The sequence below is a fragment of the Doryrhamphus excisus genome, linkage group LG10, assembly GCF_037039965.1.
Source record: "Doryrhamphus excisus strain RoL-2023G ecotype Guam linkage group LG10, RoL_Dexc_Guam_v1.1, whole genome shotgun sequence".
NCBI classification, from domain to species: domain Eukaryota; kingdom Metazoa; phylum Chordata; class Actinopteri; order Syngnathiformes; family Syngnathidae; genus Doryrhamphus; species Doryrhamphus excisus.
Window position 1 is genome coordinate 6,450,569 of NC_136366.1, and position 26,780 is coordinate 6,477,348.

Below are 26,780 nucleotides of genomic sequence, written 5' to 3' on the forward strand. Positions count from 1 at the left end.
ATTACCATCTAAATAACCATCTGTAATTATTTTTGTAATTACCACCTGTAATTTACCACCAGTAATTAACCATCAGTAATTACCACCTGTAATTAACCATCAGTAATTACTACCTGTAATTACCACCTGTAATTACATCTGTAATTAACCACCTGTAATTAACCAACTGTAATTACCACCTGTAATTAACCAACTGGAATTAACCACCTGCAATTACATCTGTAGTTAACCACCTGCAATTACCACCTGTAATTAACCACCTATAATTACATCTGTAATTAACCACCTATAATTACATCTGTAATTAACCACCTGCAATTACCACCTGTAATTAACCACCTATAATTACCACCTGTAATTAACCACCTGTAATTACCACCTGTAATTAACCACATATAATTACATCTGTAATTAACCACCTATAATTACATCTGTAATTAACCACCTGCAATTACCACCTGTAATTAACCACCTATAATTACATCTGTAATTAACCACCTATAATTACATCTGTAATTAACCACCTATAATTACATCTGTAATTAACCACCTGCAATTACCACCTGTAATTAACCACCTATAATTACATCTGTAATTAACCACCTGCAATTACCACCTGTAATTAACCACCTATAATTACATCTGTAATTAACCACCTGCAATTACCACCTGTAATTAACCACCTATAATTACCACCTGTAATTAACCACCTTTTATTACATCTGTTATTAACCACCTGTAATTAACCACCTATAATTACCACCTGTAATTAACCACCTTTTATTACATCTGTTATTAACCACCTGTAATTAACCACCAAAAAATTACATCTAATTAACCACCTGCAATTACCACCTGTAATTATCCACCTATAATTACATCTGTAATTAACCACCTGCAATTACCACCTGTAATTAACCACCTATAATTACATCTGTAATTAACCACCTGCAATTACCACCTGTAATTACCATCTGTAATTACCATAACAAGACACACTGCATGTTGTGCAACGTCGGTCACACTGAAGTCAGGGTTTTAAGAGAAAGTAAATAAACAATATTACAAATACAAATACAATATTATGCCATATACAAGTGAACACCCCGGCTGGGGAAATACAGGAAGTGGTCATTTGGGATCATGTGATGCACTCGTCTTGCTCCGTTTTCTGTTACAAATCAGCAATAGGTAAAAAAAACAATACGAACATGCCGTGGCGAAGGACATGACGTTCCCACTCTAAATTGTTAGTGAAGCAGCGTCCACAGAACTGGCAAGGAAGACGTTTCTCGCCCTTCTCGCTGCTGCTGCTGCTGCTACTACTGCTTGGAGAAGCAAGGACTTCTGGGAAATAGAGTTCAACACAGGGTTGACTTTAGCCGCTACTGGGAATGGATGGGACAGGAGAGGTTTTATTTTACCAGGTGGGGCAGGCCTGTCCTCCTCCATCTCCTTCAATCCCTCCTCTTCTGCTTTGATGCTGCCGTCCCGCTCTTCATCCTCCATGCCTCCTTCGTCCTCTCCTGGGTCTTCCATCACTTCCATGCCTTCATCCTCCGCCTCTTCCTCCTCCTCGGCAACAGCAGCACTTCCATCGACCGCCATCTCCATCCCGTCGTTGTCCTCCTGCGCTTCTTCCACTTCGTCCCCCTCGCTGCTGCTTTCTTGCTCCTTCATCATCTCCAGCTGGTCCAAGTTGACACGGCCCATCAGCTCAAAGTTCCGGATGACCTGACCAAAACCAGAAATGACACCACCGTGGACATTTCTACTTTTCAACTTGAACCGTTCCGCTTGGACAAAAAAACAATCTCATGAACGCTCCATAAACGTACGCTTCCTGACCTTGTGCTCCAGGCGGAGGTGCTCCTCAAGCTGGCTGCGGCGTCGGCTGTCGTAATAGCAGAGCTGGCACTGGTAGGGCTTGACTTCCACGTGCTTCTGCAGGTGGAGGTGCAGGGCCGGCTCGCTGGAGCACGTGAAAGTGCACATGTGGCAGCGGAACACCAGGCCTTGGAGGTGACGCGACAGTTTGGAGCGGTTCACCTCCAGCGGACCCATGCGGTCATCTGAGGAAGAAAAGACCGTTCAACATACGCCGAGACATCCTAAACTATATCATACTACTTCATAGCTTTAGTTGTGTCCACCAATGGAGATCTTCAACCCTCCATCTTTGAGACATCCTGGTACAGCGGTAGCATGCGTACCTTTGTGCAGAACGACGTGGTCGATCATACTGCTCTTGTATTTGGTGTGGTAGAGACAGAGAGGACAGCAAAGGTCTCTCTGAACGTCCTCTGGTGCGTTGTTGTTGTTGTTGTGGCCGGCCTCCACGTGCGTAGTGAAAGTATTCCTTCAGACAACAGAGAAGCAATCAGCGTTAGAACGACCACGGCCTTCAGACATCAGATATTTCGATCCGTCCAGCGTGGTAGCCATCGTCTCACTTGTAGCAGGTGAAAAAGGAGCAGTCCTTGCACTTGAAGAGCTTCTTGCCCCCGTGACGGTCCCTGTAGTGTCGACGCAGGCTCTGCATGTACCCGGAGCTGAACTCGCAGAACTCGCAGGTGAGGATGCTGTCCGGGCGATTGTCGGCCAAGCCGTGGGAGGAAGAGGACGACGCATGACTGCGAGAAGCCGTTTGGTAAAGATCGAGCTGCTGGGAAAAATCCTCCTGCTCCCAGTAAGACGGGTCTGGAAGAGGAACAAAACCGTTTTGTTAATTCTGGGAAAGTCTGGAGGGGTTTTACCGAGACCCCCTGATTGGAAATATTCAAGTCAGGGCACAGCAATCTAAGACTCATGGTAGGCATCGACTTCTTTTACTTAAATAAAGACTAATAATATAAGTTTTATATACTGTATATGTGTATTTATGACAAGTACCTTGTGATCTCATGTGGAAATAACATAGGAAATGTTACATTCAGGCCTTTGGATATCATTTCCATACATTGGATACCATCGCCATTTCTATACATGGATATCATTTCTATACATGATACCATCCCCATTTCTATACATGGATATCATTTCTATACACGATACCATCCCCATTTCTATACATGGATATCATTTCTATACACGATACCATCCCCATTTCTATACATGGATATCATTTCTATACACGATACCATCCCCATTTCTATACATAGATATAATTTCTATACATAGATACCATCCCCATTTCTATACATGGATACCATTTCTATACATGGATATCATTTCTATACATGGATATCATCCCCATTTCTATACACGGATACCATTTCTATACACTTAACCATCCCCATTTCTATACATGGATATCATATCTATACATGGATACCATACCCATTTCTATACATGGATATCATATATATACATGGATACCATCCCCATTTCTATACATGGATACCATTTCTATACATGGATACCATTTCATTAATTCATTCATTTTCTACCGCTTTTCCTCACGGGGGATGGCTGGAGCCTATCCCAGGTGTCTTCGGGTGAGAGGCGGGATACACCCTACACTGGTCGCCATCCAATCACAGGGCACATATAGACAAACAACCATTCACACTCACATTCATACCTATGGACAATTTGGAGTGGCCAATTAACCTAGCATGTTTTTGGAATGTGGGAGGAAACCGGAGTACCCGGAGAAAACCCACGTGAGAACATGCAAACTCCACACAGAGATGGCCGAGGGTGGAATTGAACCCTGGTCAGCTGTGAGGTCTGCGCACTAACCACTCGACCGCCGTGTCGCCCCGGATACCATTTATATACATGGATATCACTTCTATACATGGATACCATCCTCATTTCTATACAGTACACTTTGGAAAGTAATAATGCAGAAGCCATTTTAGATGTGAATATATTGTAAGAAAATGCATACATGTGACTTGGGAGATGAATTGATTCCATGGCGGGCGATGTGAGCCCTTCAATCATCCTCTGGAGGTTGGCTAATGTCGCCCTACTTTGGGGCCTCGACATCAATAAATAAAGCACAGTGACACTAATAGAATATCTATCCATAAGAAAAATGCTTCATTCGGCATTCCAGACTTTGAGGAAGAAAGTTACATTCCATTTTCACGACGAAAGAAAGGTGGAGGAGATGGAGGAGATAAGGAGCTGTGCTTATGTGAACCAAGGGCCGCACGTTGGATTCCAGCGTTCTTTACACAACATGGCTGAATGGTTGAGTGGATGGTTGTGTGCCGTGCCCCTGGCCGTGCTGGATACGTGATGCTGGGGAGCAGCTGAGAGCCGTGGTTGGCGCTGTGAGGAATGCAGGGAATATTCCTCTGCTCCGGCAGCAAGGGGACAGCTGCCGCCAAGACGAGTCCAACCAGGGGGTCCGGTCTACGCCCAAGGTGACCCTTTGACAGGCTCAGGTCAGTAGAAATGGTAAGTACTACCACTACCAGTAGAGGGCGCAAGCATCATATTGATGCCATACTGATGAGGATTTTTCCATAACGGAGCCTAGAGAGCCTTTTTCCCAAAAGGTTTCGTGTGGGACTATTTTGCCCAAGAAAATATTTTTGTTGTTATGACAACATGTTTTGTTGAAATACTAACATTCATATTAATGTCATTAATGTCAAATAATAATATTTTCCCTAAAGAAATGATCAAGCAAATGGCCCTCCAACACCCATACCGGGGGCCCCAGGATCTCCTACCTTCCAGAGATTCTCCAGGACTCTGATCAGCGCTGGTGGTCAGCCGGGTGGTCCTCAGAGCAGCGTGGGCGGCCTGGTTGGCGGCCCGCAGCTTGGGCAAGGTTAAAGCCTCGCCGTGGTCCTGCAAAGAGTGCTCCTTCAGCTGGCTGATGGTCACGGAGGAGAAGGGGCAGGACAAGCACTTGTACGTGTGCTGCTCGCCTGGGGAGGGGGGGTAAAGACATAGCTGTATTTTACATCACGTCTTTGAGCTTTCTTTGAAAAGATCAACAAAATATCTGCAGGTACTGCATCTTGAAGTACATATGTTCAGATCTGTGCAGTATTTCCATGCAGTTGAATTACATTGCCAATTACTACTGGCGTGGAAGGCAGACTGCAGGCAACTTGTTGTTTGCACTCAGAAATGGAACAAATAAAATATTCATACATTTTTTTAAATGTGCATTCATCAGTTGACCATGTTTTACTGCCAATAACGTTGTATTTTTTTACAAAAGCCAAACACTAATAGAACATTAACGCTATATTAAGAGAAAAAAGTCATTGCCAGGATAGTCAGAAATATTACAAATACAGTAATGAGCAAGTCAGTTTTCCTAAAGCAAAGTCCTACTTTGAAAGGAATATCAGAAATACAATGAGATGCTAAGAAGCGCTAACATTAAGAGAATTATTATGATGATCATAATGAGTGTTTATTATGATGGTTGGAGAGCTGAGCAAATGACACATTTTGATACTATAGTAATTTGGTTTGTAGCTTATTAACATGCTTAGGGTAGCATGTAGATACAGATGTGTATTTACAGTGTATTATTACATGTCATCATACGGTGTGCATATGCACTTACCGGTGTGCGCCTTATGCATGTGGCTCTTCAAGCGGCTCACGTAGGCAGACTTAAAGGGGCAGAGTTTGCACTTGAAGGGCTTGTGGTGGCCATGGTGAGACTGCATGTGTCTGTCCAGGCTGAGGGGGGGACAGAGAAGAAGAGTGGATTAGTGGGCATAACCAAGCACCATATGTTTGAGTGACTACGGCTCATGGAGGTGTGTGTGGGGGGGCAGGGGGACTCATCTACCCACAATCCCCTGGTGGGTGTTAGCGCATGCGGGGAACGTTGGCGGCGTTTTGAATGCCAGCCGCTCGGTGGCGGGTCAGGGATAACACCAGGGAGCTCAGAGGAGACGAGGACTCGCTTGTCCCCTCTCGCTCCACCGTCTTGACGGACGAAAACAAACCTGCGTCCGTCTCAGAAGAGGGAGCCATCGGTATTCGTAGGGAAGGGCTACGAGCTGAAAATCAGTCCTGTCACAACCAAGGTGTTGTATTTAACCCTTAACATTGTTCTAATGTTCCTTCAAACATTTTATTTCACCCCGGAATGATTCATTCCATTCCCATTACTGCCTATGGGAAAAACTCATCCCAGAATAACTGATGGCGCTTCCACCGTACGCTACTTTATGGTCGTGGCTCAACGCACTCACTTGTGTCTGAAGGGTGAGACGAAGTGGCAGTACTGGCAGCTATATTTGTCCTCTCTGCTGAGCATGGCCATGGCCGAGTGACTCCTCTCATGGGACCTTAGTCCCTGCATGGACATGAAGACTCGGTCACACTGGGCACACGGATGGCCTCCCGTTGCCAGACGTTGCTTGAGCGAGGTCCCCGACGCCGAGGCCCTGGCCGCCAGAGTCGCCGCCCTCCCCTCGACGGCATTCAGCTCTGGCTCCCGTGTCGCTGTGGCAACAGGGGAGCCCGCGGGGTCCACGGTGTCGTCGGCGGGCCCCTCGAGGCTTTCTGATTCATCCTTTTCCACGTCACCGTTAACTAGTCTCTGTAACGGGGCAGTAAGTGGAAGCTCGCCGACTTCCTTCTGGAAAACAAAGGATGCTCTCGTTAGGGATGCACATCTTCAAGCTGCAAACGATACATGTAGGATTTGGAAATTTTGGATGCCTCCAAAACATTTCTGATGTTTTCATGTGTTATTTTTCACATCCATTTGTGTTATTATTAATTCATTCATTCATTTTCTACCGCTTATCCTCACGAGGGTCACAGGGGTGCTGGAGCCTATCCCAGCTGTCTTCGGGCGAGAGGCGGGGTACACCCTGGACTGGTCGCCAGCCAATCACAGAAGTAATCTGGGGTTCAGGGTTGAGTTTTAGGTAGTGTGGGTTACAGGCAATACAGTGGCTCGTGTTTTTAATTTTAAGACTTTTATTGGGGGTATTGTGCCTGTTGTGAGATAATCCACACCTGCAATAAAAGGCTGTTGTTGTGGCAATCAAGTTTATTTTTAACAAATCACAGGCCATATTCAACTACAAATGGCATAATTTATTAATTAATATATATATTTTTAAAATGTCATAAAATGAAGACGTGTAGTTCAAGTGGCGAGGGATGACTGTACTTCATACACAAATGTTCTTCGGTTATTCATTCATTCATTTTCAACCACTTATCCTTACGAGGGTCGCGGGGGTGCTGGAGCCTATCCCAGCTGTCTTCAGGCGAGAGGCGGGGTACACCCTGGACTGGTGGCCAGCCAATCACAGGGCACATATAGACAAACAACCATTCACACTCACATTCATACCTATGGACAATTACAAGTGGCCAATTAACCTAGCATGTTTTTGGAATGTGGGACGAAAACGGAGTACCCGGAAAAAAACCCACGCATGCACAGGGAGAACATGCAAACTCCACATAGAGATGGCCGAGGGTGAAATTGAACCCTGGTGTCCTAGCTGTGAGGTCTACACGCTAACCACTCGACACCGTGCAGCCCGCAGTGTTATTAATTTTCCAAAAATTATTCTTTTATCAGTAAAAACTGTTCCACACCAAATTAAAATGGTCATTATTTAGCAAGAGTATTCCAGCGTGTACGCTTGTACTTAGACCGCTACCCTTGTGGGCAGCAGGCCAAAATATTGTAGTAGCAAGGTCTTACATTTGCTGTCTACAAATTTAGAAAACCAGACGATGACCCATACTACTACTAATAACAATAATGTATAATTATAATGGGATAATGTCCCATACAGAGACTTTCTTCCTGTCACACACACACACGTCAAAAGCAGAGGATGCTAGTTATGCTAATTTTAAAATAATGCTTATCAATGAAAATGATTCCAAAAGTGGGTCTTTTATTCAGCGCCTATAGTCGGGTCACTATAGTACTTCGGTAAGTGGAATGACACGGGGTGAGCCTATGGGCGGTAATGGGACTGAGAGATTGCACTTCTTTGGCTAGTTCACCTGAAACCAGAACAATGTGTGTTTAGCTCGGCTAACCTCTTTATTCCAATGTCTCAGGGCATATTTTCCATCTATGTCTGCCCCCCCCTCCCCAATCTCCCGCAGAGGCTTTGTGTGTCTGTCACGATCCGATGGACAATCACTGCGACTTTTTCATCCCCTCAAGGAGGCTCCTACTTTCCAGCCGAGGCCCTGGCCTGTACTTCATGCAGCCATAAATAAGATGCGGCATCTCCAGAGTGAAGCTCGCCATCTCCTCTGTGCAAAGCCCCACCTTAGGAGAGTGTCGCCACGGTGAGGCGTGTTGCTCGACTATGAAGTCAGCTAATGTTCTCTGGTTGTGGCGCTGCATCCCCAAGCTGGTTCCCAGTCTCTCTGGAATACTAATGTTTCCAACAGCTACCCGCCCTGTCCTAAAAGTTAGACTTCAAGCTCCTCCTCCTCCTTCCCCTGCTCCCAATGTTGCCTGAAGGGGACGCTGGCGGACGGTCTTACCCTGGAGTAGTCGTCACTCACATGAACATGTTTACGGTTCTCTTTTTTCATGAATTTCCAATGCATTTTTATTTATCAATATTTGTCTGGGCTGCACGGCGGACGAGTGGTTAGCGTGCAGAGTGTGAATGGTTGTTTGTCTATATGTGCCCTGTGATTGGCTGGCGACCAGTCCAGGGTGTACCCTGCCTCTCGCCCGAAGACAGCTGGGATAGGCTCCAGCACCCCCGCAACCCTTGTGAGGATAAGCGGTAGAAAATTAATGAATATTTTTGTCATCCTTCAATGGAGTCACTGCTAATATTAAAGACAAAAACGCTGCACTTTACAACAAAACAAGTCAAAAGCAAAAACACCAACACAGAGACTGGCCCTAACGATGTCAGGGAAGCCGCCATGTTTGATGGCCACATTGCCTGGCTGCTCAATCCAAATACAGAAGATGTGTAGAAGGTTCATAACAAATGCGGTGAGTGTATTGTTAGGAGAATACGTTCCATCTAAAGGCCTTTGTTTGTAGAGCGTGCGGTGCTAAAGGGTTGCCAGATACAGGAATTGGGATCTCCTTTCACTGCAGTTACGAGTGTGAGTTTATGTTGAACAAGTAAGTTTGCTCCTGCATTCAACACTCCTCCCCCATGTTTTAGCATGCGCCTTATAATACGGTGGGCCTGAGACGTACAGAAACAGACCCTGTAATTGAATAAATATAGGATAACTCGATCACAGCATGCAAACTTCAATGGAAAAACATTCTGATTTTTACCTTCACGTGTCCCTCTTTGACCTCTCCATACTGGACATGCTTCCTCAGATGATTGCAGATGGCTCGCAGGGTAGGATGGACCTCCATGCAAAAGTTACACCTGAAGCCTACAGGAGCTTTGTTTGCACAGCTTTCCTGTGAATGGAGAGAGGGTGATGTGTGTTGTTCATGGGCTTTTGTTTGACAGCTTTACTAATGATTGAGATTGACTTCACTAGAAAGGTGTCAAGAAAACATCCTAGGTATTTGAGATGAGCAAGGTTGCTGAGTAATACCTAATAACAGCTCATAATCTCAATCAGAAATCACTCCACACTATTGCTCTCTGGTTCTACCATATCTTACTTATTGTGTGGAAATATGGGGTAATACCTATAAGAGCAATCTTCACTCGCTAAATGTACAGCAAAAAAGGTCAGTAAGGATAATTCATAATGCCGCCTACAGAGAACATACTAACCCCTTATTTCTAAAATCACAAATACTTCAACTTGCTGATATAGTTCATCTTCAAACAGCTAAAATAATGCATGAGGCTAAAAATAACCAATTATCTAAAAATGTCATCCAATACTTCTCTACAAGAGAGGAGAAATATGATCTCAGGGAAGAACTACATTTGAAACACTTATATGCTAGGACTACGTTAAAAAGCCATAGCATTTCAGTATGTGGAATCAAACTATGGAATGGATTGAGTAAGACCCTCAAACAATGCACAACGATGAGCCAATTCAAGAAACAATACAAGCAGTTGATGTTTGCTAAATACAAGGATGAAGAGTCTTGAACCAGTCATGATGTGCTATATATATATATTTCACTATATTGATACAGTCATTGTATGGTCATATCATCTCATACTTCGGTACAAGGTACATTATTAAAAAAAACCTTAACCTGTATTATGGAAAGCAGGAAGTGAACAAATGTAACAGTTACTGATTGTAAAAGTACCAGATGGAGGGGTAGGATTTAATAAGCTTTGCTTCTTCCTACTCCTTTTGGACATGTGGAACTGTGAACTGATTATGTGATGCATTCAATTGTAATCTGATGCATGTTCAAATGAAATAAAACCATTACCATTACCATAAAATGTTATCTTGAGAAAACAAAGAAACGCCCCCCCCGGCCGTGCTCTGGTCACCCCGCCACCCGAGAAATTCTAATGACTTTGATAGTATTTTAAAGAGTATTTTCTCTCCAGTGCCAGATCACAAGAGAAGTAATTCAAGAGAAGCTTTTCCATCAAAAGCGTCAATAACTTGCTCTTTTATATGAAAAATAGGGCGTGTCATTTCTGCCTCGCAAGTTTCCAATTCTGCTGTACTGCAATGATACATGACAAGTCAATTACGCGTCAAGCTACTGGTCTTAACTTGTAGGATCATGGTGGTGTACAACGGTGAAACCTAAAGGGAGACTAGACTGCTTTCCTACCTTCTCAGCTTTGCTGTCCAGTACATCCACTGCTTTGTGTTTGCCGAGAAGCTGCTTCCGCCTCTCCTGCCTGGTGACCCTCTTCTCAAACTCCTCATTGTGGTTCAGCAGATGGGTGGCCAGCACAGGGAGGGCCAGGAACTTGAGTTCGCAATGCGAACACTGGAACCACTCTGAGGTCTCATCCACGGGGTCGGGTGACATCTCAAAGTCCCTCTTGAAGTCGGAGCTGTGGTGGTCGTTGTAGTGCATAGACAGCAGCCTGCCGGAGCTGAAGGACAGCCGGTAGCATTTGAAACACTTAAAGGGCAGCCAATCTCCGTCTCCGTCCTGCTCGGCTTCTGGAACGTCCTCCAGCAGTTCCTTATCTTCCGTTTCCATCGGACTGTCCTCTGTTTTTTCTGGTTCTTTGGCATAGATGACGGTAAAGTAGCGACCGAGCTTGCTGGCGTGCTGCTTCTTCGGGAAGACGCCCGGGTGGCGTTTAATGTAGTGGGCCACGATGCTCTTCCTGCTGAAAGCCTGGAAGGCACAAAGAGAACACTTGCGTCTCTCCACGGCCAAGCGCAGCTCTTCGCTCATCTCCGAGGTCTCCCCTTCAGATGGCGTGGGTATGGTCAGCTTGCTGGGTTTCTCGCTCATTGTCTTGGAAGCAGCCAAGCAGTGGGTGTAGTACGCATCGATGTCGTGGCGCTTTTGGTAATGCGCCGCCAAGCCTTTACGGATGGGGTTCGTGTATGAGCACAGAGCACATTTGAAGACGTTGTTTTTGCCCTCCGGTTGGGCGCGGACGTTGTTGTGCTTGATGCGGTAGTGGCGGGCGATGCCTTTACGGGTGGAGCAGAAGTACTTGCAGAGCTGGCACTTGAAGATGGCGTGCTTCTCTGGCTTACTGATGGGGAGCTGTGCAAGGGTAAAGTCAACATCACCGACCTCCTGGACTTTGGCGGTGCCCGACATGTTACTGGCACTGCATTCCGCAATGGGCTCCGCGTCTTGTCCGACCGAGAAATGAGTCAACCCCGGGGTGAAGATCTCGGTGGCTGACTGATTGTGATACTTCTCATAGTGAATTTTGAGTTTCTCCAGGGTCCCGTGCGTATACGAGCACATTTTACACCTGTAGGCGCCGTAGCCTTGCCTTTGAGTCTTGTTCTTGTCGTCGGCTTCACTGGCGTCCGCGATTTGCTCGATGTCATTGGCAAAGTCCTCCGCCGTGACTTTCACCAGCGGGTGCCTTTTCTGATAGTGAGTGAGGACGCCATGGATGCGGGAGTTGACATAAGGACAGTGGCGACACTTGTAAACAGAACTGGGGTTGATGTCGGCTTCCTGTGCAAAGTCTGCCGCTTTGACTTTCATACCAGGGTGTTTTTTTCCATAGTGGGTGAGGAGGCCATGGAGGCTGTTGTACTCCGACATACACACAGTGCACTGGTAGGGATTCGTGGAGATGGAGAGACGTGGGTGAGGGCGATTGGGGTTGCTCTCTGAGGGGGGGATGGCAACGAACAGGGAGCCATCGTCTTCTACAGAGGTCCTCTCAGCTGTCCCTTGAATAATATCCAAAAGTACCGATTCATCCGCTTTAATTGCCCACGGGTGCACGGCCTGATAGTGACTCGTTATGTCAAATATCGTGCAGGCTTCAAAGGCACAATCCCGACATTTGTAATGTTTCGTTTCAAGGTTCCCCCCGTGTTCGCTGGTCTCCGGTCCAGCCCACAGCTTGCTCGCCATGTAGGCAAGATCCACATTATGCTCAGGGTGGCGTCTTTGGTAATGGAGCAGCAAGCCCTGGGGTTCCGCGTGGGAGTAAATGCACCACTCGCAGTGATAGCCAGCCTCCAAGATGCCATCTTGGTAAGCCCAGTGTAAAATAGTCATGGCGATGGCCTTCACGGCGGGGTGATCCTTCTTCAGATGCTTTTTGAGGGCATACACATAAGGGGACGTGTAGGAACAGTGTCTGCACTTCAAGGAACGCAAGGGGGTCGCGTCATCAGGGTCCGGTGGAGGGGCCGGGGCGACCATGGAGGAAGCGAAGCTGCTGGACTGCGCACGTTCACGTTGACTGCGTACAACGGCGGTGTGACGACGCACCAAGTCAGCGTTTGCCTTGGTTTCCCTGTGCTTCTTCTGGTAATGGATGAGCACTCCCTTCACAGTCCGGTTGCCGTAATCGCAGTGCTGGCAAAAGAACAGCTCATCTTCACTTTTGTCTCCCAGTTTAGGGCTGGAGTTGGTGGATCCACCGTGACCGTTGTTTTGAAACTGCGTCATCAACTGCTTAGGTGCCGCTATTTGCAATTCGTCCATCAGTTTCATCAAACCAGGAGTGGGGGCACCTTGCTTGATATATTTTGCCGTCACCTTCACTTCAGGGTGTCTCTTTTGATAATGCACTAACACGCCCACAACAGATTTGTTGCTGTACACGCAATGTTTACAGTAGAACATATCTTCATCTGAGCCATACAGTGCCGCACCTGATTGTTTCAGGGGGGTGGACGCGCTCAGGTTAAACGAAGTGTTCGTGATGGGCTGATCCACAGAGACGACCTTCATTGTTTTCTGGATACGGAAATAAGACGCCTTTTGCTCTGGGTGTTTCTTCTGATAGTGAACCAAAACAGAGTGCATGTTGGGGCTGGAAAAGGTACACACATCACAGTCATATACGACGACATTGCCCCCCATTGCTTCCTTGAGGGGATCCATCTCTGTGGCGGCCTTGGGGGTCTTAGACACAGTTTTCAGCACCGGACTTGAAGAGGATCTTGGAGTAGAGCTGGCAGAGTTAAAACTTTTGGGGCCGGAGTTCAGTATCTCCCTCAGAGTTTGGGATTCAGATGTCTTGTGGGCCTGCTCCACAACATAGCTGGAGAAGATCATAGCGTTGTTGATCTTAACGGTGGGGTGCATTCTTTGGTAGTGGGGCATGAGGCTTCGGACGTTGGGGCTGGTGTAGGAACAAAAGCGGCACATGTAGACCAGATTGGGCTGGTTGAAGTTGAGCACGTTGCTGGCTTCCGGGTGGTGATCCATGTAGTGTTGGTGGAGGTCGTTGTAGTTGTTGTATTCAATGTAGCACTCCAAGCAGCGGAAGACTGCGCTTTGGTCCTCAGGGTCCAGAATGTACTTAAAGCTGAATTTGACATACGGGTGCATCCGCTGGTAATGAGTGCTGACGCTACGTGCGGACTTGTTGTGGTAGTCACAGTGTTTACAGTAGAAACGTGCGGCTCCGGGTTCCTCCGCATAGTCGCTGTTTTCATGGGTGACCTCCCTGCTATCCAGGAGATCACCTGAAATGTTTTCACTATCATCAGAAAGAGTCAACGACAGAGGTAGGCTCCTGGATTTGGACTTGGGATTGCTTTTTCTTTTCCCGACTCGGCTTCCTTTATGAGCCAAGTCCCTCGCATGAGGCTGTTCGATGTTGTAAGTGAAAATGGCATTTTTCTCGTCATGCCTTCTGCTCGCTTTGTCAGCACTCGTGTAGTTGTCCGCATTGTCCTCGTCATCCATGTCGTCCAGTTTGATGACCAAGTCCTGCTGGCTTTGGCTTATTTTGCTTTGAAGGTTGCTTGCAATTTCGTCAATTCTAGTTCGCTTTTTGACCGAGGACAAGTCCAAAGGCAAGTCGTTGATGGACTTCCTCGCCCTTTTCCCGGTTACTAAGGGTTTTTTGGTGGCCAGCCCTAAAATGGAAGTCTGGGTTTTTTGTAGGCAGGTTGGCGATTCGGCTACATCAGCGTCCAGCTGGTCAGCCAACTGGCTTTCCGAGACGGCGGGATCCATGTCATCGCAGTAGGAATGTTTGTGCTGCTGGTGGACCCGCAGACCTTTCAGAGTGGTGGTGGAATAGCTGCAAAGCGTGCACCGATGGGGGTTCTGCTGCTCGTGCAACGTGCTCGTTGGCTTTTTCCCGTTCATTTTGCTTACATTGCCCCCGTTGACTGACTCTGCTGCACCGTCATGATGAGGCTCTGGGCTGTCGCTCGTCAGGTCCATGGTCTCCATGTCTGAGGAACTATGGCTCTGTTTGTGGGTGCCTAATTTATGAGGGCTGGTGCAGATGAACGGGCATTCGTCGCATTTATACACTGTGGTTTTACCGGAGAGGTGAATGTTCTCGATGTGACGCGAGATGCTGCGCCTGTGCATGGTGAGGAAGGAGCAAAAGGGGCATTGGAAACGGTTCATGTACTTCCTGAAGGGTATGCCTTTCGTCTCCAGCAGTTTATTGTCCTCGTCTGATAAAAGCTGCTTCGCGTCTGCTGACAGCGTTCCAGTGTAGTTGGGATCATCATCAATATCAACCAAGTCTTCATCTTCCTCAAGGCTGCTCCTGGAGTCCTCATTGAGTGCATTGCCGCCAGTCTCTACGCCCCTATTCGCCACGTCCTCGCTGATGGGTGTGCCTGCACCACTCTGCGTTGCTTCAAGCGTTTTTAGCGTTTTTTCCGGGGATTCCACAAATCCATCAGTCGAAGCAGTCTTTGATGCACTCGCGCTTTGGGATGGCGAATCTGCTTGGGGCGAGCTTGCACCTGCATCCCCGTCTGGCTCGGAATTGCAAGAAACGATCTTGACCTTGTCACCGTGTTCCTTGAACACGTGATTCGTCCAGTCGGCCTTCTGGTCTGTCTGATAGTCACACCATTCGCAGGCAAAGGTCCCCCTCATGAGTCGGCCGGATGAGTCTGACTCCTCCGGCTCCTCATTCTCCGAAGGACCTTTAGAACCGTCTAAGGGAACCTTGCTATGACACATAACATGGTGCTTGATCATCCTTCCTTTACGTGGCGACTTGTACGTGCAATACCGACACGAGTAAACTTTGGAATTGTCACTGTGCTCCACGGCCGTCTGCGAGGAGATCGGCGCCACCGTGCCCTCCTCAACAACATTGTGCACCTTCTTGGTGTGGTTCCTCAAGAACACCTTGGATCGGAAGTAACGGACGCAGAATTTGCACTGGTAAAACAGCAGATGGGTTTCGGCGGTTTGCTTCTGCGGCGCCTTGCTGGAGCTGTCTGCAGAGTTGGGACCTAAACAAAGACAAAACAATTGTAACAACATAACATGATGATGGCATTGATAATAAATTGATCATTTAAAAGATGTATTACAAAGCAATAAATGATACAGTTGTTCCTGGTTTATTGCAGATAATTGATGAATGAACCTGACAGATGTAGACGTACACTCCGACAGCACTGCCAGCTTTGTTTACATCCCAGCTGCTTATGTGCAGGTGACTGAACGCTTGACGTGGCCGCCGCTTTAACGCTACTGTAACTCGTTATCCTTCACTATATTTATTCTGAAAGCAGGTCATGTCTCATCAAGGTAACATTACTGCTTCCTAGTACTGACCAGATGCTACACAATTTTGGACCAATATTTCTTCTATGTAGCGCGCAGACCTCACAGCGAGGAGACAAGGGTTCAATTCCACCCTCGGACATCTCTGTGAGGAGTTTGCATGTTCTCCGCGTGCATGCGTGGGTTTTCTCCGGGTACTCCGGTTTCCTCCCACATTCCAAAAACATGCTAGGTTAATTGGCGACTCCAAATTGTCCATAGGTATGAATGTGAGTGTGAATGGTTGTTTGTCTATATATGTGCCCTGTGATTGGCTGGCGACCAGTTCAGGGTGTACCCCGCCTCTCGCCCCAAGACAGCTGGGATAGGCTCCAGCACCCCCGTGACCCTTGTGAGGAAAAAGCGGTAGAAAATGAATGAATGAATGAATTTCTTCTATGTGTCAACATGATTTAAACAAACAACAGACATTATTAAATCAAACATTCCACTGGTGGATTGGAAGGGATGGACCAACTTCCTGGCCACTCCAGATATTAGTTCTGATAAAGATATCATGTACTAAACATCATAAGGGACATCAACGACCTGAGGGACGAGGTCACTGGGATATTGCCACCTTTGATGAGGCTACGCTGCAAATATAAATATATTATATAATCAGTCCCGTCTTGTTGCTCTGCATTCAATAGTATATTCAATGAATACAACGCTTCACACTAAATATTGTGATCATGTATCATGAGTTACGCTGCCATTTCACACTTGAAAAGCAGCACGAATCAAATAAATATTTATGATTTACGGAATGAATATTGAATATGGGACTGTGCATTGATGACTCAGTGAAACAATGATCCCTTTATGTAGAAAATGTGTCTCCGCATGATTGATGAATAACTGTCACATCTTAAGTTGATGTGGGAGGCATACTCATTTCAGTTTTAGTCGGTGTGGAATCCTTGTCACGCGTGTCCCCGGTTTCCTCTGCTGCTGCTGCTGCTGCTTCCCCCTCCTCCTCGCCATCATCATCTTCTTCCTCCTCCTCGTCTTTCAGTGAGTCAGACTCGTCTGCATCCGCCGGCTGCAGGAAGACCGTGTGCACTTCCTGAATGTGGGTCTTCAGGTCGTCATACGACTCGGCGCGGAAGTCGCAGCCATCACACTGCAGCGCCTCCATAACGGAACAGGGAAAGCACTCCCTGGAAAGTCAGGGAAACCTGCAAAAACACACAAAGTAGGACTTGTTGAGCGAGGGTGGGGCACCAGACCTGAATGAGCTGCTAAGTGAACTCATATAGGACAAATGTTGGACTTACTAGTACAAATATTTAGGACTTGAAATGGGCTTTGTTATCACTTATTCAATCACTCGCCATTCTGTTGATCAACAATAGGGGCAACCATGAAGTTGATTCAGTTCACAGCTTTTCTGCCTCAAGAAGGTACAGTAGATCCTCAGGAAGTACTCCAGGCAGCTTTACTCTTCTCAATCCGAGGCTGGCATGGAAATAAATGTTTAGAAGCTGTGAATGCAATTCAGAAAAACCACTAATGTCCAGATTCAAATAACTCAGATGAAGCACCACAAAACACGAGGCTCCAGCAGATGCCATTAGGAAGGTCTCATTTTTTGAGTAAAGCATCATTCCAGGAACAATGGAGCGACCCAGGGAGGATTATGGCCTGATTTATCCCATTTTTATTACCTTGGGATAAGCAACAGCTGGAGAGCAGCGGCTCTACAGAACAGCATTTAGAGCCCAACCTTCCATCTGATGGATCAACTGTCCTCAAATAAGATTGAATGAAGCAAGATGAGATCTTCTATTCCTTCACCCTTTGCCGTAGTAACACTGCACCTTGCTTGTGATGCAACCAGTTAATTACATAATTCACAACCATTAAGCAAATTAAATATCTCATTGTTTTTTGTAACAATATCATTGTGGGCCGCACGGTGGCCCGGTGGTTAGCATGCAGTCCACACAGTCATGAGACCTGGGATGGAATCTCCGCCTGAGCATGTCTGTGTGGAGTTAGCATGTTCTCCCCAGTGCGTGTGTGGCTTTTCTCCGGGTACTCCGCTTTCATCAGACATTCCAACAACATGCATGTTAGGATCATTGTGAATGAATGACTGTACTGTATGGAACGAGTCACGGTTCAAAAACCGGTCAGAGAATGAATCCATGCATCAATAAACTAATTAATCACTTGGCAGCCTTGGTGCTGTCTATTTCAATGCACATACATGATCATTATTACACTGATGTAACACAAGATTTAGCATTCAGTCTATCTGGCGTGTCCACACTGCTCTTCAACTGGCGGCCTGGGGGCTGAATCTCGCCCGGGAATGACACATGACTACAGGGTCAGTCCCGAACATCACGGTTTCTATCAAATCTATCATTTTCTGGTGGACGATGGACTATTAGTCAGAAAATAATGACAAACGAATTATATGTAGAATTACACTGATAGACATACTATATTGGATACAATGCATGGAGTCGGCCATAGCATGTCCAACATGACATCCTCCCCATCCGTGTGGAAGTGGTAAGTGTTTGGCTTCTTATTTTGTCCTCCTTCCCCACTCCATTTGAAACCTTGAAGTTTAGAAGCAGCATATTGGCGCCTGGCTAGTTCTAGCGCTAGCTCGGTAGCACGCTGTGGTTAAAGCGGCAGCCGTCTCGTGTCCCTGTACAGCTGAGCAATGTAAATAATAGCGAACAAAAACACATGACTTGTAATGTAACTAGTATATATATATATACACTAATATATATTATGGGTTGCAATGTGGACGTGTGGTTAGCGCGCAGACCTCACAGCTAGGAGACCCGGGTTCAATTCCACCCTCTGCCATCTCTGTGTGGAGTTTGCATGCGTGGGTTTTCTCCGGGTACTCCGGTTTCCTCCCCCATTCCAAAAACATGCTAGGTTAATTGGAGACTCCAAATTGGCCATAGGTATGAATGTGAGTGTGAATGGTTGTTTGTCTGTATTTGCCCTGTGATTGGCTGGCTACCAGTCCAGGGTGGGCCCCGCCTCTCGCCCGAAGACAGTTGGGATAGGCTCCAGCACCCCCGCGACCCTCATGAGGATAAGCAGTAGAAAATGAATGAATGAATATTACATTATCTCATTTTCATTGAGTAATCTTTGACAATGGATGTCTTCCCCATATTGTGTTGGTACCCCAGTAGTAGTAGTAAAATGGAGACAGGCAGAGGCAGAGGTAGAGCCAGTCCACGGGAGCAGGCCAAGCTGCCACAATGTCCCTGAGCAACCAGAGGATCCATTGTTCTGGAGTCAGGTTTCAGCCCCACCCTGCTCTCTTGGCATGTCAACACTGTTTTCCAGCAAGTTGCCAGTTTTCTTGACATGGCTATCAAGAGAATCATTTAAGAGAAGGAAAAAACACACCATCTGCCTGGAGTTGGCCGCCTCATGCCAGTAGCACACCAAGTTAATGGAGGAGATTGTGCAAGCGCTTTCATCTAGTCAGCTGGGGCTCTGACAGGCGGTGACTGAGCTGCTCAGATCCTCCTCTGAGCTGAGCTTCAAGGGCAGCCATTTTAAGAGCTGACTATGTGCACTTAGGTGTTCAGCCAGCAGCACAACATGGACCCACGGACCTGATCCTCTTCCTCAACAAAAGAGCAGGCAGGGCAGCCTGTCACGGGAAGAAGTGCTGACAGAAATCTATCTGCCAGATGTACACAAGCTCAGCAGAAAACATCTCGCAATCTCGCCAGCCTAACTCCGCCTCTCATTTCTCAGGACATGATCTCCCGCATCAGGAGGTTTTTCATTAAAAAAAGAAAACGTTAAGAGTTTTGCCTTCTGAGGAAGGAGTCGCAACAACCCCTCGTGGAAACAAAATCTAGACTGAGAAGGCTATCCTCTCCTGCCAACGACATTCCACAAGGGGGTCTAAAAATGCGAGGCATGTTTGAACTTCTTTATCTGGGAGCTGCACAGCCCTCAGGAGAGCACAAGAAGGGGCAGCAGGAGGGGATATCAGAGCTAAAGGGGTGGGTGGTGGGGGGGCGGGGAGTGTGATGAAGCAACCTGGAAGACCTTTGGTGGAGAGCACAGAAGGCCAAAGCCACCGGACTGGGCTTCCCAGATTCCAAAGTCGAGTAACATTTGTTAATCACCAACCGGTCTCTCTGCATCGGTGAGCTCTGCCAGCAGTCACACCCTCCACCAGCGCCGGCTGCCTGCAGCTGCCTGGCCTGAAAGAGGACCTTTGAGTAAGCCAGCAGAAAGCTGATTAGATGCAACCAGACGTCCTCCTGAACTCTTGCTTACTTTTGGGCAATAGACCCAAACTAGCGAGAAAAATCGGATTGAAAACAGGCAGGAAAGGTAAAAGATATCCGATAGGCCGAAAGGTAAGACAGCGGGGAATGTACAGTCCCTTGTTCATCGCTGTTAAATGCCTTCCATACCAACCGACATAAGGGAATTTCCTCAAAGAAGGATTCAATATTACATTATTAATTAGTAAGGACAAATATTTAAAGACAAGTTGAATGTTGTATTCTGGTCACTGGGCCTCAGTAAAGACGCATAACATTGATGCGGCATTGCATTACATTACCTTCACATTGCAACTCGTCAGCCATGGCATAACTGAAAAAAGTGTGGAAGTGGTATATATTTGGCTTCTTATTTGGTCCTTTTTCCCAACACTGACAGTTTAGAATAAATAAATCGGTAGCTGCCTTCATGCTAACAATGGTGGCCAGTCTCTTACGTCCCTGTTGTGCTCCCATCGCCTGAGCATTGGTGTTGCGCAATGTGGTGGAAGCAAAGCACAGGAGGGTAAAGGTGACTATAGACGTGTAACAGACGACTAATAATTGTCAAAAGTGTGTTAAAAGATGCTCTACCAAAATATTCCATCTGAATTCCATCCATTGAATCCTTTTTTGAGGAAATTCCCTTATCTCGGTCGGCATGGAAGCATTTACCAGGGATAAACGAGGGATGACTGTGCTACCAAAAATAACTTAACAGTCACTTGAAATGTTAAAAGGTGACGTCGTTACTCACACAAACATCTAGAGAAACACTAGTACATCTATAACCATCAGTGGAAAACCACCAGCCACAGTAGAACACATTCTTTTTCAAAAACTGCACAGTGAAGTAAATTCCTTGATCCATACCGTAATCCAGATCTGTCAAATGCGTTATTTGATTCTTCCCAATTGGTGAGGAAATTTCTACATTGCAACTAACAACTATGGCTTGCTTACGATGAAAGAACTAATACTAGGCGTTGTGGTTGACAAGGTCGTATATTCTTCCATGTCCACGTTTCAACATGAAGTTCTCCAAAAAGTGAAAAGGTGCTATGAAGATAAATGTACACTCTGTGACATCATATAAAGAAGCCAAGCAAGGAAAAACGTGTTGGGTCAGTCCACAGTCCACGGCATCTGCATCTTAGTTTTGGAAAAAGACACCCTGGATGGGGTTGACCAGTGGAGATGTGTAGAACATCCGTATTCCAAAATACCACAACATCTCATGCCATCTTAACAAATAATGGCCAATGGATTTTAAATGGCAACCTGCTCTTTGAAGGGAGGAGGCGACGGCAGCAGAGACAGGTACTATGACAACATCAGAGAAAGAGAAATTAAGTTCAGGCTGTGGTGCGAGCGTTAGTCTGTTATCCAGCTTTGAGACACGTGCCTGCTTTCAGGTCAATTCCGACATAGAGCTCGCCGGCGAGGAATGTCACTGTCTGCAGGAGAGCAGGGAATGTTACGTCACCGTCAGAGGGAAGGACACAGGCAGGCAGGCAGGCAGGCACGCTCAAGATGGCTCCTGCTCATCCTCTGATGGCAGAGGTCGATGAAGCGAGAAGAGGTTCACATCTACTCCAGCTACAAGTTATTCGAACAGCAACGGACTGCAGGTGAATCTGCAACATCTGCAGGTTCATGTCATCGCCCCTGCAATGATCTAGGTGTTTCCTTCTGGATTGAAAATATATGAAGCCTACCCACCTGTGGTAATTAGTATGGTTATCACAATCCGCCTGCTGAGTTCCATAAAAGGGGAGACTCCTGACCTCCGATGAAGAAACGTGCATTCGAAAGACAAGGCAAGCGTGCTTCATCAAGATGCAGTAATCTGATGTCACACAGCATAAAGACATAAAAGACCCATTCCTGATGGCGATTCCAGTCGCCACCTCCTTCAACACCATGATTGGACATGGAGCAATTCAATAAACGTCTTCAAAATCAGCTAAACCAATCCCAGCTTGTTGTCAGACATTGTTTGTCAATGTTCAGTGTTGTGTTGTATTTGTTTCTAATTCATTTTACACAGCGGTAATGCATTTTTATGTGGACACTCATTTTGAAACCTTTTACTTTGAAAGTGCCACTTCCGCTTCGGGTTTGCGTATGTGTATGTTGCGGGTGGTAATGCTGTCTGTATCAGCACAGAAGTCATTTTCAATGTAGGTTTTTAGTTTGCTTTAAGAAGGACATATTTGAATCATGAATGGCCTCAGCGCGTGTGTGTATTATTGACATTGTGATATAATGATCGTCACAATGACCACCGTATTCATCTTAAATACGTAGCATCTGAATTAGCTATCATGGCTATCCTGCACATGCTGATTTAAGACGACAGTTTTTTAGTTGTATTTATTTGCTGCTGTTTATACTCAAATGCAGAGGAGCAGCGGTTCTACTCCCAGTTTCTCCCAGATGACCGCGTTTCTCCTGACCACAGGGGAGGGTAGGATTGTAGGGTGACCCTTAAATTGAGTAGCCGGTAGCCCCCTTCACCACAACAGACTGGTGCAGAGAACAAGACCCTGGGGCACTTCACTCCACTCCACCTCCACTTGGGGCAGGATCACATCTATAACTATCAACTATTTTTCCACAGTCTGAGTTGCCGCTTGCCGTTCCAAACACTGGTCTAGAGTTTTTGTACAATTTCTAAAAATAAATCTCAACTAAACAAGGTATTATAATACAGTCATTTACAATATCCAAAACACCAAAAAGTTACAAATGACAATACCCTACCATGTACCCTACATATACCCTACCACTGTCTTCTGAGGAGAGAATGTAGGAAGCCATTTACAAACCTATTTAACACAGCACGGTCCAGGGATAAGGCACAACAACAAGGCAAAATATTAGCATTTGTTTATTTATGTCACTTCTGCCTGTGTATCCTCAAATGGTACAATCTGTGGTTTTGCCCACCAGGTACCAGAAACAGTACCAGGTAGCTACCAGGTACTACCCGCTTTAGTCAGTAGAAAAGCAACATAAATAGTCTTATTGAGAGAAGACATTACAGCCTTTCTAAATTCATTCAAACAAAGCATGAAATCATAAAAAAACACTTATTACCAATTTACATAGCTTCAATAAATGCTATTTTAAGATTTGGCCGCCTGTCAAATTCATCCTCGTTAGACCTGCTGATCATGTGCCATTCCACGAAGGTTCAAAAAACACAATTAGGTCATAGAGCAGGTACCAAAAAACACGTATATTCCCACTAGGGGCCACGGACTTTCAAAACATTTTACCAGCAGTTTGAAATCCCACTCTTGTGGGCTCACAGTCTGCCTTTATCAGCAGGCATGTTGCCGATAACAACAGTGGTTCAAAAAAGGAAAAGCTGGTCCGACCTGCCTGACCTTCATATTCCTATGCAACCTCTTTCTTCTCTTCACAAAGGCCTTACGACATGCAGAACTGCCAAGATAAACACTTCATGACTGACATCACTGCAAATATGAACCATTTGCCGTCTTTTGACTGTTACTAATGTGTCTTCAAAATACTGTGGATTACAGAGGCTGGGGTTTCTTTCGCAAGAAGGACCTCCGGCCTACGTTTACAGTCAACAAAGACTCCATGCAACAAGGACAGCTCGAGATAAGGGTGAACAGTACAAAGAGAAAGAAGATACAGAGTAGAGACTTTGGTTTTTCCCATTCTCCAAAAAGCCCAAGAATAATTAGTGAATCAGTTTCTTAAGCAATTTTAACCACGAGTCAGATAGAATGACTTTATTGGCTAAAAAAGCACCTGACCGACTAAGCTACTGTATCTCCAACTCAGCACTACACATAATTGCCCTGATAACCTGGTGTATGCTCAACACACCAAGTCAGTAGTCTTACTACTGCCTTTTAGACATTAATGACATCAATTATGTAAGGTCGCACGGTGGACGAGCGGTTAGCGTGTTGGCCAGATTGGGAAGACCTGGGTTGGAATCACCGCTTGGTCATCTATTTGTAGTTTGCATGTTCTTCCCATGACATGCGTGGGTCTTCTCCAGGTTCTCTGGTTTCCTCCCACATAAAAAAACAAGCAGGTTATTTTCATTGGCCACAGGTACGAGTGGGAATGGTTGGGTATATATGCCCTGCCATTGGCTGGCTAGCAGTCAGCCCAAAGTCAGCTGGGGTAGGCTCCAGCATACCCCCGCAATCCAAATGAGGATACGTTGCATAGAAAATGGATGGATGGCCGAATTAATTATGTATATATGATATACTGATTTGTATTTGGTATTTTTATTGTGCTGTAAATATTTTAACATGTTCAAAATCTTCAAACCTAATGATTAATAAATATTTAGTTCACATTAAAAAATGATTTTCTCAGAATTCTGAAAAAAATGATAGTGTGGAACTACCAAATAAACATTAAAATCATGGATTTGGAGCCAGGATTGGCCGGCTCAGACACCAGACATGAACACAATCAAGCATGTTTGGGGTTAGATGAAGGAGTAGTCCTGGAAGATGAAACCAAAGAATTTGGTTGAAGTCTGAGTCGTGAAAGACTGCTTTCTTTGCCATTCCAGATGATTTTATCAATTAGTTGTGAGAGTTATTGCTGTGACGTATGGATCGAATCCTCTAAGCTCATGGAAGTCATGAGGCACTGTTTGGTTAGACAACGATAGAAATATAAAAAACAATCATACAAATGTTTAGCTCAGTGATTCTCAACCGGTGGGTCTTGACCCAACATCATGACCCAATGTCCCTGCATGTACCTTGCATTCTTAGCCGTGCTATTTGCTCGGGTGCATGCCATGTTTCCAGGTGACTTTGTCATGAAGTGGCGACTTAAGAAGCCATCCGTCCAACACACAGCTGCAGATATTTGCTGAAGAAGTCTATCTAAAGGACAGTTCACTGAACAATCTGTTTTTATTCTGTTCAATCCAACCACGGCATCCAAACAGGAGTTCAGAACAATCCAACAAAGATTCTCCTGCCCCTTTGAACATCTTTTAAGAAAATCAATTGATTTGTTATTTTTCCACATGGTCGATTATCCCTGATAAAGACAGACAGACGTCTTCAATTAATGGCTTCTTAACATGAAATGATCAAACCTTGTGGGGATTGTACCATGCACCCAAATGAGAGCAGAATGAATCCTAAAACCGGCAAGAAGCTGAGAATCAGACAGAAGGTATGCCGCTACTCTGGTCTTGATGAGCCGATCTGTTTCATCACAGCAAGCATTTCAGCACTTGATAAGAGATAAGACAAAACACTGCATCTTTTTCTCCTCACCATCTCAAAGCAACGGTGAGCTTCCTGAAATGCTGTGATCACATGACGCGTCTTACATTTGAGAAAGTCTGAATACACAGAGTCGAGACATCGATCTTGACCAGCCAATCAACGACCAAGCAAAATGGGACAGATCAATAATGGGCGATCAGCCATGAATTGTCATCATATTTATAGTTATCTGCTGGAATGGAACCAATGAATAGGTGACGGGAATACGCTAGATGGATGCTTGGGATTATCAGAAAGGTTTTTAACCTTAAAGACAACGTTATTTCACTGAAATTCAACTGACACACACCATTTATTATAAGTGCAGGCTACTCCAGACTAGCTCCAAACGTAAACATGAATAAAACTCACCTCAGAAGGCTCACAGTACTCCAAATGCAGATTAAAGTCTGACAACCGAGGTCCTATTACGTCCTGCCGTGATCCAGTCAATGGGAACACTAACCACCGATGCACATGGCTATCATTTTTGGCAGAAGCGCACATATTACCGATCAGAAATTTGGTTAGCATGTATGCATTAGCCCCACTGTGTTACTGAAACAAATCTGAACTTTGGACCTTTGACTGACACCTAACTCAACGCCCATAGACAACTTGTTTACCTGTCGGCTGTGGCACAATAGCCAATGAATTTCCATTCACAAAAATGGACCAGACCTTCTTGGAGTGCACCTAGTTTGGGCCAATTACAGCCAAAATAGCCAATGAAATAGTGGAAAAGCAATACGCTGCTTGATGGGGCTGGCTTGTATCATAAAAGCAAGGTAGACTTGCACAATTGAAAGGAAAACATTGTCCATCAAAGGGGCATCAAACGTTGCACCTTTGATGTTTTTCTGTCTTTATATTAAAGTCATGACAAAAGTGACCTGAAAGACAATATCCAGTATGGAGGAGCCACGTGTCTTTGTTGTTCGGACTAAGTGAAGACTTGGTGCAACCTTTGCAGTGCCTGATCATAAACTTTTTGTCATCCTCTCATCATCAGTTAAGGACTCGAGATACGGCCCTCGGGTTCTCTAGACTAGTTATTTCTCTCCTCAGTGTATCCAAACTCTATTCCTGTGTCAGTCGGTAGCAGTTAGACACATTGTGACTGACTGCTGCTCCCTTTGTTAGCTTTCCAAAGAGCCTAAA

General features: G+C 45.7%; 1 protein-coding gene across 2 annotated transcripts in view; it reads right to left on the reverse strand.

Moving 5' to 3' along the window:
• Positions 1–26,780, reverse strand: part of znf462 (zinc finger protein 462) — a 43,646-nt gene that overhangs the window by 4,357 nt on the left and 12,509 nt on the right. The window contains exons 2-12 of one of the 2 annotated variants that reach the window (XM_058051717.2): positions 16,946–17,232; positions 10,679–15,735; positions 9,236–9,370; positions 6,186–6,574; positions 5,546–5,664; positions 4,692–4,892; positions 2,454–2,700; positions 2,214–2,359; positions 1,849–2,072; positions 1,425–1,734; positions 1,212–1,347 (exon numbers count right to left, since the gene is read on the reverse strand). In XM_058051717.2, coding sequence (XP_057907700.2) covers positions 1,212–1,347; positions 1,425–1,734; positions 1,849–2,072; positions 2,214–2,359; positions 2,454–2,700; positions 4,692–4,892; positions 5,546–5,664; positions 6,186–6,574; positions 9,236–9,370; positions 10,679–15,735; positions 16,946–17,192 — 7,211 coding nt within the window. In that variant the 5' untranslated portion in view covers positions 17,193–17,232. The remainder of the gene's footprint in view (positions 1–1,211; positions 1,348–1,424; positions 1,735–1,848; positions 2,073–2,213; positions 2,360–2,453; positions 2,701–4,691; positions 4,893–5,545; positions 5,665–6,185; positions 6,575–9,235; positions 9,371–10,678; positions 15,736–16,945; positions 17,233–26,780) is intronic. The other variant, XM_058051755.2, reaches the window with a different exon arrangement.